General features: G+C 31.8%; 1 protein-coding gene across 3 annotated transcripts; it reads right to left on the bottom strand.

Annotated features, from left to right (window-relative positions):
- Nucleotides 1-1,881: 1,881 nt before the first annotated feature.
- LOC131629029 (probable inactive receptor kinase At5g58300) lies at nucleotides 1,882-5,626 on the bottom strand. 3 transcript variants are annotated; one of them, XM_058899825.1, is made up of 3 exons: nucleotides 5,428-5,626; nucleotides 3,021-4,353; nucleotides 1,882-2,738 (listed from the first exon to the last, which is right to left on the bottom strand). In XM_058899825.1, the coding sequence occupies exons 2-3, from the start codon at nucleotides 4,345-4,347 to the stop codon at nucleotides 2,110-2,112; spliced, it is 1,956 nt and encodes a 651-aa protein (XP_058755808.1). In that variant the 5' UTR covers nucleotides 4,348-4,353; nucleotides 5,428-5,626; the 3' UTR covers nucleotides 1,882-2,109. The 3 variants fall into 3 exon arrangements, with proteins under 3 accessions (XP_058755808.1, XP_058755809.1, XP_058755807.1); XM_058899826.1 differs by lacking the exon at nucleotides 5,428-5,626 and adding an exon at nucleotides 5,359-5,418; XM_058899824.1 differs by lacking the exon at nucleotides 5,428-5,626 and adding an exon at nucleotides 5,129-5,267.
- Between the last annotated feature and the right edge of the window lie 6,132 nt (nucleotides 5,627-11,758).

The raw sequence follows: 11,758 nt of genomic DNA, 5'->3' as shown, positions 1-11,758 counted from the left end.
AATATTAGAACTTGGAATCACTCATAACTGGTTACGCAAAATCCTTAACCGATTGCAGTTGAAACAAAAATATTTTTATAACAGTGGTAACCGGTTACTGCGAATGCGTAATCTTTTATTCTAATAATTAAGGAGATGTGTTTTGGAATTTGTTAAATTTTGGCTAGAGTTGTAGAAAATAGAGTTTGTTCTTTGGAAACTGTGAAGTATTTTCTTGTAACTCATCTGTAATATCTTGTAACAACTTTATGAGTATAGTGAATTTGAGAGTTGCTCTCTCTCCTAGAATAGATCGTTTGATCGATTCGTCTTTTCTCGCCTTAGTCTATTATATTATCTTTGTATAGATCATTATTGCTATAGACCATTTATTTTGGTTGCTATTTTCTTTGTCTCACGAATTGATATTGAATTTTGTCGTAATTCACAACAAGATTCACAATAGTGACAATTAAAGGTTGCATGGTCGGGTGAAACCATAGTCACGATACCAATTCACCAAACTTGCAAAGTTAGAATTAACCATCGTTGTTTATGTTACACATTGAATGGAATCATCTTGATTAGCACCATGTAAGGAGATTATATAGATAATGTAGGAGGTTAAGACATGTCACAAGATATAAGGCCAAAGCATTGCCATGAATTGTTAGGCCAAGGCATAGAGAGTTTGGAGTCAAAGCATTGAGAGGCTTGTAATCCTGCTTAAAACGATGGAAACAAATAAAAGTATCATGGTCAAACTTATGGCACACTTGACATTGAATTGAGTTGCATTTACCACGTCCTTTTTTACCATGGCCATCACAATTGGACCTTTCACCTATGTCTCCTGCGTATATTTCGTGAGTTTATTGTACTTGATTTTGTCTGAGTTCTACTAAAATAAAGAATGCATTTCTAAATGGAGAGTTAGAAGAAGAGACATATATGCAAATTCCTCTGGAAGTTAAATCACTCAAGACCTCCAATATAGTGTATTGATTTCGTAAATCTCTACACGACCACAAACAATCACTTAGAACATGGTTTGATAAACTGAAAAAAGTTTTCCTTTTTCAAGCAAGATGGTTTTATTCATTGCCAAACAAACCATACTATGTTTGTCAAGCATTATGTGGATGGAAAGATATAGCTTTATGTTAATGATATCATAATTACGGGAGATGATGATGAAGAAGTCAACCAGTTAAAAAAACTTCTAGCCAAAGAATTTGAAGTCAAGAACTTAGGCCAACTCAAATATTTTCTACGGATGAACATTGCACAGATAAAGAATGATACATCTGTTTCTCAAAGGAAGTACATTCAAGAAAGAAACATGTATGCTTGGATGCAAAGCTTTCAATACTCCCATATAACTAATAAAAAGGAGTGAATATGAGAATGTACCTGCTAATAAAGACAAATATTAAAGTCTAGTTGAGAAACTAATCTATCTAACTCACACCAGACCAAACATTAGTTTTGTTGTAAGCATGATTAGTCGTTATATGTCAATTCCAACTAAAACTGACATGCGAAATGTGAACAAAATTCTTCAGTACTTGGAAGGTACACCAGGTTGAAGACTCTATTATCAAAAGAACTCAAACATAATATTTATTTGACAGAAAATCAACTACAAGCTACTTCGCATTTGTATGGGGTAATATGGTAACTTTGAGAAGCAAGAAAACATCTATTGTGGTTTGGAGTAGCTGATCAGAAGCAGAATTCAGAGCTATGACACATGGTATTTGTGAAAGAATTTGACTTAAACGAATTGCTAAATGAAATAAAAAGTGATATATTATATCTTCTCAATTAACATGCCATGGCATGGCATGATAAGATGCTGCAGTAAACATATCCTATAATGAACTAAAAAACAGCTCAAAAACATCAGCAATTGTACTAGAATCAAGATCATCAATTGAATCATGATGTTAATTAATACATAAGAATTCTTTCAAAGAAAATAAATAACTAAAGGAACTCCATCTATGAGAAATATTGAACAATTGGACATAGAAAAGGTTTGAAATGAATAAAGTTTAAGAAACCTTCATGTCTAAGCATGCACTCTTATATACCATGTTAAGAAAAAAAAGACCATAGTTAATCAATCTAAGGAGTTTGAACATTTGAGTCCTTAGATTTATTCTCTTCCGAAGATGGTCGGTTCTCTGAGTCAGATAGCCGGATTTCTTCGATCATTCTCACCACTTCGTCCATGTTTGGTCTCATATCAGGCATTTTCGCCACACATGCCATGGCTATTTGCAACATTTGCACCATTTCTTCTTCGATGTTTTGGTAGCTCATTAGCTCGACGTCGAAAACCTCGGCTGTCCATTCCTCCCGAACGACGGATTGGACCCATCTAGGGAGATCAACCATATCGTCGCGTCCTGGTGATTGAAGAGGCGCTTTACCTGTAAGCATCTCTAGGAGGAGGACACCAAAGCTGTAGACATCTGATTTATGAGAGTGCTTTCGGGTTTCAATCACCTCGGGAGCGCGGTAACCTGCAGCTCTAGAAGGGTTTGCAGGAACATTCATAAGTGAGGTTAGGCCGAAATCAGAAATGCAGCCGTCATTATCTTGGTTGAGGAGGACATTTGAAGACTTGATATTTCCATGTGTGAACTTTGGACCGCCGATAGAATGGATGTGCGCGACTCCTCTCGCAGTTCCAAGGGATATTTTTACTCTCGATTCCCAATCTAATGGATTTCTTCCGCCTCCTCGACTGCCTGTAATCAAATCAAGGTCCAATTCTTTAAAATATGAAATTACCCTAAAACACTTCAAACCAATGTTTTAAAAACCGAACTGGACATCGAACTGGAGAAATCTCCAGGTCATGATTCAGTTGCTTTAAACCGCTCAGTCCAAGACTAAGCCGCGGTCGAACTACTTGAATATCCAAACCATATACATGGTTGGATCGCGGTATAATCGGTTGAACTGTCCATACGGTTTTTAAAACATTGCTACAAACTACTAAGAGTTAGAGAAAAGAAAAGATTACATACCATGCAAGAGTGTGGATAGGTTGCCAGCGGGGACATGGTCATAAACCAGAAGCTTTTCATCTTTCGAATAGTAATAAGCACGAAGCGGTATAGCATTCGGGTGTTGTCCAACCCTTCCCATAATTTCCATCTGTTGTTCAAATTCCTTTTTGCCAACCACAACTTCTTTCAGCCTTTTCACCACAACTGTCATTGACTCCTCCAATATAGCCTTATATGAGGTACCATAGCTACCTTTTCCCAGAACTTCTGCTGAAGCTCTCAGCAAGTCTTCGAGATCGAAATTATAAGAACTTCCCTCAAAGAAAACCAACTTATTCTTCTCAGGTTCTTGCACTCCACTACCAAACTCATCTTTCGGCTTCTCACCCCTACCACCACCGCCACCACCACTAGGACTCTTCGCTTTAACTTCTCTAGAGCCTCCATCATCATCGCCGTCTTTCTTCAAACAGCAAAGAACAATAACAAGAGCTACAAAAAATAGCAGCATGGCTCCACCAACCGCAATGGCGATGATAGCTACCTTACTCAATTTATTTTTGGAGCTTCCTTTACTAGGAGCCGACGATGGAGTAGGAGTCAAGGCAGGAGGAGGTGGAACTGTAGAGCATGGCTTTAGAGGCAATCCGCATAAACCAGAGTTTCCTTCAAACGACGAATTAGGATAAATACGGAGACTTGAAGGGATAGGTCCACTAAAATTGTTGTAGCTTAAGTTCAAATGACCATGCTTGGTAAGATTGAGATTCGGTATGCTTCCAGATAGCGAGTTGTTTTGGAGATTCAAACTGCTCAGTTCTGTCAAATTTTGTAACGTCTTCGGAATTCTTCCGGCGAAAGAATTATAAGACAAATCAAGAACAACTAGTTGGTGTGACAACGAGGTAGGAATATCACCGGAAAAGTTATTGTGCTGGAGGTAGAGATACTGAAGAGACGGGAGCGAAGCAATGTCTGCAGGCAGCTTTCCACCGAGTAGGTTGGAACGAAGGCTGATTATTTTCACAGCATCAAGCTTTCCAAGTGTATTTGACGGGATCGAGCCAACTAGTCCGACTCCAGGGAGCCGGACACTAGCAACTCGAGTTCTATCTTCATTGCAAGTGATGCCAACCCAAGATGTACAGATTGAGGCGGATGCATTCCACATCAGGTTTCGACGATGCGGTACAGCATTGATAAAATCAAGAAGGGCCTGCTTGTCGGAATTAAGATCCGCAATAGCGCGAGGTAAAAGAATAGCTATGACAAAAAGGAAAGAAGCCATTGAAGCAGAATAGAACTTCATGAACATAAATTTAGAGTGAAATTTCCCAGCCTTCATGTTTTCCTGTTTTGGCAACATGAACATAAATCAAAATTAGGATCCATCAGAATCATGAGATACAAAAATGAGAACTTTATAAATAAGAGTACTCAATAAAGTTAAAACAACTACTTTAAGCATGTCTAAACCTAAATCATAGGTGAAATGCAAAGCAATTACAAAGAGTAACCTAAGGTGAAAATGATGATTGTTGAAAGCTTAAGCAAAAGAAAAGAACAGTGCTTGGTTTAAAAAGTACTAGAAACAGGTAAAAAGTTTAATCTAGAGAGAGAGAGAGAATCAAGTTTTTCTGCTGCTAAAAGAAAGATACATTGTTTCATGAACAACAAAGGAATTCATAGATTTTGACAGAAGAGGAAAGTGAGAAAAAAGTCAAATAATTTTCTAGCCAACATCAACTAACATTAAAAAGAGGAACAAGGTGAATTTCAACAATGAATTTCTTGAACAAATAAAGAATCAATTTTTCTTCATATTTACAAGATGAAAAACAGTTCAAAGTAGTTCAACAACTAATAATGAAAAAAAAAAACAAATAAAAAATGTTTTCTACAAGTAGTTTCAGATCCTAAACAAAAAAAAAAAAAAAAAACACAGCCCAAAATTTCACAAACACAACAATTTAACATCAGAAAAAACCCAAAATTTCTTTGAAGCAAATTCTAGTCCTTTATATTGAAAAGTACATTTTTTGAACAAAATTGAAACAACCCAGATCTGCATGTAGAACTAGTTGTACCATAGTAAGAGAAAGATAGAGTTTTGAATGAGAAATAACCTGAAGTGAAAAACAAGGTTAAATAGCATTTTTGAAGAAGAAACTGAAAATGGGTTACATTGAAAGCAAGTTTGGCATTGGTAACAACCAATAAAGCAAGGAAATTTACATGAAATTCAGGAGCATTTGAAGCTCAAGCTACACAGAAAAAAATAGTGGTAACAGCTATAACAAGTGAAGAAAGAGAGAAGAAAAAAACAAGGACAAACATTTTAATTAAGATAAAGTACCTTGATTCAAGAAAGTGACTTCATTTTTTGTTTAAAGATAAAATAAACAAATGAAAAATGGACACTGACCTCAATTCAAGTTCCTTCTCTTTCTTGACCTTCCATGGACTTGACACAGAAAAAAGGTTGAGAATTTTTTTTTAATCTATATATAAACAAAATAATATATATTTGATTTATGAATATATTATATAGTTTTGGTATGTGAAAGATTGAGACATGAGGTTTTATTGGATGGTTGTGATGTGAGGGAGGTCAGAAGACAGAGCAAGTAACATCATTGTCTATCATCACTCTCTTTATGGAGTTTTGTTTTATCAAGGAAAAAGAAATAGGAACAGAAAGTGTATATAAAAAGCTATTACTGTTTTGAGTTATATATTATAGATTGAATATGATAAATGATAAATCATGTGATAAATAAATTGAACATGATTTATAGATTTGTTGTTTATTAGTAGCGTGAGAGAGAAGAATTAAGAGATGTTAAAGAAGAGGGCATGGAAAATGATAAATCATGTGAAAAAATATTTATGTTTCATTAATGTTATAAAGTGACATATAAGTTAAGGGATGGTTTTTTCTTTTATAAAGTGTGTTATAGTTTGAGAATGATGGAGTATTTTACAATTTTCTTCTTATTTGAGCATGATAAATGATATTTCCTGTGATAAAAATGTTCATGTTTTATTAAGAATTTAATGGATATACACTAACTGTCATGCAATAAAAAAATTATTAATCTATTATGTTATTAAATTTTTTAAAATAAAAAATAATTTAATTAAATATATAATTGTGATTAGTTGATAGTGTAAATTTAGTGTGTCATTCTTTTCTCTTTTATTAATATTATAAAGTGATGTATAATTTAAGGAGTGTTTATTTATTTATAAAGTGCCTTATAATTTGAAAATGTGATGGAGTATTTTACAATTTTTTCTTCCTATTTGAGCATGATAAATGATAATTCATGTGACAAAAGTATTCATGTTTTATTAATATTATAAAGTGCTATATAATTTAAAGAGTGTTTAATTATTTATTTATAAAGTGCCTTATAATTTGAGAATATGATGGAGTATTTTACAATTTTCTTCCAATTTGAGCATGATAAATGATAACTCATGTGATAAAAAAAATTATTGTTTCATTAATATTATAAAGTCACATAATTTAAGGAATGGTCTTTTTCTTTTATAAAGTGCGTTATGATTTGAAAATGAAGGAGTGTTTTACAAATTTTTTCTCTATTTTTTATTTATTTATTTATTTATTTATTTTGTTTATTTAAGAAAGTGCATAATTTAATATATATTTTTTAAATTGTGTATTCAATATTTGAAAGTTTAAAATTTATTCTTGTATATATAAAATTATTTATTATTATTAGTTTTTAATTTTCTAACAAATTTTCTAAAGATTTGAGTTAACAAGACTTTAAACAAAAATGAAAACTTAAGAGTTGATAATGATATTGCATTTACAAGTTTATTATTTTAAAAGAGATAGTAATAATATTATCACTAGAATATTTATTATAGATGTTATAGAAATATATATTATAATTAAAAAAGTATAATTCAATAAATAATTTATTTATTTTGAAAATTAAAAAATTATATGAAATGAAAAATAATAATTTTAAGATAATTTTATATTTTAAAGATAATTAAAAAAAATAAACTACGGTACTTAATATCATTTTTTTATGTCGAGATAATAAATATCATCTGGAAAAAAAAATGAAAATTTCTTTACCCACCTCCCTATGGGTGGTCACCTCCTGCGAAAAACCAAAACTACCCCTGCTTCGGAAGTTCATTTCCGAAAGCGTGTTTTTTTAAAAAAATTGACTTACTTCGGAAGTTCATTTCCGAAACAACCATTTCGGAAGTTCACTTCCGAAATACTGCGATTTCTGCAGATTTATCAAAACACTCCCCCTCCCCCAATCATTTACCCTAAATCAAAACAAAAAGTGGCAGAGGCGAAAATTTGTGCAAACAGAATTCCAAAGCTGCATCAAGGCTCCAATCACACTGCTAAACAACATTCAAAAGCCCTCAATCCTAACACTTTGTAAGTTTTGAAATTTTTAGATCTATTATTCAAATGCATGTTATTTAGGGTTTTAATTGCATAAAAGATATATGGCTAGGTTGTTAGTAGTATTTAGGTTGTTTAGAAGCATTTTGATTTGGTTTGAAGGTTGATTTAGGGGTCTGCCATGGAAGTTGTAGGAAATTGCATCGCATGGGTGTTTCGGAAGTTCATTTCCGAAAATACCTCCCTCCCAGTTTTCGGAAATGAACTTCCGAAATATATCAGAAGTTCAAATTTTTTTGTTTTTTTATTTTGTCTCGCATATTAATCGATTTCAATTGTTTACAGGAACATGTCTTCTAGAGAGGGCGCTAAGGGAAGAAAGGATTCTTCAAAGAAAGAGGTGAAAGAGGTGAAGGAGGTGAAGGAGGTGAAGGAGAAGAAGAAGGTTTCGAACGGCTCTACTTCTCGTTCCCAGGGGGCCCGGGGCCCGGATGCTCAAGCTCAGTCTTCAGGCGTGAGAGTCGTGATCAACGCTGATGGTTCTGAGACTGAGTGGGATGAGGATTGGTATAATTATCTTCATTCGGAGGAGTTCGCTCGTCGGGAAGAATAACGTGTTTTTTTTGTTTGATGTGTATTTTGTAACGCTCGTCGGGCAGAATAACATGTTTTTGTTTTGTTTTGTTCTGATTTCGGATTGTATCGCACAGTGTATTTGTATTGGATTTATCATGTTAATTTTTGGAAGTGGTAACCGGGGTCGGAACATATGACGGATGAGGTGGATGTCTGGAGGAAGTAGAACTGGAGATACGTCCACCACGAGACAAAGTAGCCAATCAATGTAAGCTATAGTTTATGATTATCATCTGGGGAGGTCATTTCTAAAAAATCAAGATTAAAAATAATAAGATTTTTTTTCCAATTTTTTGTAATGACGTCCCCTGATGATAATGATAAATTATAGCTTACATTGATTGGCTCCTTTGTCTCGCGGTGGACGTACCTCCGGGTCTTCTTCCTCCGGACATCCACCTCCTCCGTCATATGTTTCGGCTCCGGTTACACCTCCTCCGTCATTTGTTACTTTCAGTTGTACGTATTTTTATTAAAATAATAAATAAATCTTTTGAAATTTGGAAGCCTTTTTTTCTCCCCACCACTCTCTCATCCCCACCTACCCGTGTTTAACAATATGTAACTTTAATTTTATGTAATATTATCGTTGTAATTTTCACCCGATTAAATAAAGCGAATTGTTCATTTTCTTCTGTCCAGACCTATTTTCGGAAGTGCATTTCCGAATTCCTCCAAGGGGGGTGCGCTCGGAGATGAACTTCCGAAACACCACATTTTCTGAAAAGTGACTTTATTTCGGAGATGCATCTCCGAAATCAATATTTTATATTAAAAAAACACGTTTTCGGAAGTTCATTTCCGAAAACACCTTTTTCAAGAAAAAAAGTACAGTTTCGGAAATGAACTTCCGAAACAAGGGGTATTGTGGTAAATTCATCGGAGGTGGCCAAGAAGGTTGGGAGGTGGGTGAAGAAATTCTCAAAAAAATACTATAGTGACAATATTTTAAGACAATTTTTTACTATTTAGATTAAATTATAGTTAGTGTCATTTAAAAAATAAAATTTAAAACTCAGCCTCTATTTTCTTTCTTATGAATAGATCTATAAATGAGTTTAAAACGGTGCCTCGAGGCTGTGAGTGCATTTATCAGAATACTAGGAAGAGAGTTAATTCTTCATCACATGCACCAACACTTTAAATTAAATTAAACCTTGACTTGGTTTAACTGTTTGGGCTAAATAGTAAATACCTTTCTCATTAATATACCCAAATTTATCATCTTGTTTGCTCTAGAGCGGTTAAAATGGACCAAATTTAATAGGCAGAGTCATGAACCCTTAAAATGTTTTAGACCAACCCTTAAAATGCGAGGTTTATCACAAATAAATCTTTAGTTTACTTTAATAGATTTGAGTATGAGCTCAAAAATTTTCATTTTTGAGAACTTGTCAGTCAACTCTTTAAAATGTGAAAGATTTTTCAATTTTCTTACATATTTTCATCAAGTTTGGTACTTTACAAAGATCCGTAACACGTGATTTTAAAATTCTGAGAACTTTATATAAGAATGAGAGAAATGGATATACACTTACAGAGAGTGTAAAATAATTTTAATTTTATTTCGTCAATCAATTTCAACCATGTTAAATGCCAAATCACACTATTATTTTTAAAAAAGTTACGTGACATGGCTGATTGATGAATCCCAATTGAATGACAATTTAAAATTATTTTACACTATCAATGCACTATCTTTAACTTCTATAAGAATTAATTTTAAAATATATATTTTAAAATATATGTTTATACTACGCTTTCCATTTTTATTATTTATTTTTAAATCAAATATAACCACGGTCCAATATATCATTCGTTATTATATGTGAAGAGTGACACATTTTAAATCCAATATACTCTTTCTTATAGTTATGTTTTTCGTTTTGAAAAATGGTGTGTTCCTTAAATTTTTACTTTTAAATAAAATTAAATTTTCTCTCACCATGATTTAGATTAAAAACCGTGAGAAATATCATGACAATTTATCATGGTTTATTTTGTCAACCGTGATGAAATATATTACATATAAAAACTAAATTATATCACTTCAAAATATTTTACGCTTATAGAAAACCCTAACTCTCTCTCGCTTTAACCAAATCTCTAAAAACTTAAACATAACTTCTCCAACTATTATGAATTAAAAAAGAAGTTACAAATTCTTGCAAGACAACACAAGTGTCTCATTTCTGTCTTTATTTTTCACGAAAAACTTTTTAATGAAAGGTACTTTCGTGAAAAACATTTTATGAGTTACGGTGTTGTTGTTGTTCGGAATATTTGCCTCGTTTATCATGTTTTTCTTGTTCATAATATAAGTGAAAAATTTGTCTTGGTCCAACATAGGGTTTATTATTTTCTTGTTTTCTTGTTGTTAAGATGAGATTATAGTCAGGGCCGGCCCAACGAATTTGGAGGCCTAAGGCAAAATTTAGAATAATTTTTTTTAAAATAAAAAATATATTAACAAAATTTATATTAATTTTATTTAAAAATAAGAAAACCATTAATAAATTTTTTAAATTATTATTTTCTACAATTAAATCTCTAAATAATGTAAATTTTTTAATATATTAGTTTTATTAATTTAATCTTTAATTAATATTAAAAAAATCATGTTATTTTTTATCATCTAAATAATATGAATTAAACTTACTAATTTTATGTACTTTTGAATTACCTAATAAAATTTATATTACTTTGTATATAATTTAAGAATTATATTAAAAAGATAATATTATTTTAGAAATTTAATTTAAAATTATTCATTTAAAATATTTGTTTTTATTAGTATGGAGACAATGGTAAATCTTAGTCAAGTTTTTATGACCAAATAAAAATAGATAATGTATCAAAATCATTTATAATTTTCTCAAATGAAAAACAAAACATAACTATATTTATTTAAAAAAGATATTTCTAAGTTTTAAAATAAATAATTAATTATATTATAAATGTATTCAATTTCATCACACTGTCAACCAATCACAACCATGTATCCAATTCCATCACACTTTTATCTTTAAAAATTTTTAATGACATGACAAATGGTTTGTTTTCTATTGGATGACAGTGTAAAATTGTTTTACACTGTCAGTGCATATCCATTAAACTCTTAAAATAAATAATTAATTATATTATAAATGTATTGTCATGATAAATGTTTTGCAATAATTAATAGTAAAAGAAAAAAAAAGTCTCCAAAATAACTAGAGCAAGAATCGAACAGCTGCATGTAAAGAAAAAATATTGTTTCCTTACCGCTTGGCTAGTACACATAAATTGCATATCATATGCATTATATAGTATATAACTATTAATATATTATTTGGAGGCCTTATATACGGGCCAAAAAACTGAGGCCCAAGGCAAAGGCCTAGTTTGCCTTGCCCTTGGGTCGGGCCTGATTATAGTTATTGTTGATAAATGTTGTTGTTTGTATTATTGTAGATGTTCTTTTATTAGGTATGTTGATGTTTTTGTTGACGCGTGTTCTTGTTTAGTCAAGGTAAGTTGTTGTTTATGTTAAGGTAAGTTGCTGTTTTTGTTGATAAATATTATCGTTTGTGTTGAAGTATGTTGATAAGTGTTGAAGTATGTTGATGTTTTTGTTGATAAATATTATTGTTTGTGTTATTGTTAATGTTATTTCTTGTAAATTGCAGCTTTCATTTCGTTATCCAATATATCCTAGAAGATAATTTTATTATAT

Source organism: Vicia villosa, unplaced genomic scaffold (genome assembly GCF_029867415.1).
Source record: "Vicia villosa cultivar HV-30 ecotype Madison, WI unplaced genomic scaffold, Vvil1.0 ctg.000505F_1_1, whole genome shotgun sequence".
In the NCBI taxonomy this organism is placed as follows: domain Eukaryota; kingdom Viridiplantae; phylum Streptophyta; class Magnoliopsida; order Fabales; family Fabaceae; genus Vicia; species Vicia villosa.
The sequence above is the reverse complement of the archived record's forward strand: the minus strand, read 5'-3'. Positions and strand labels throughout refer to the sequence as shown.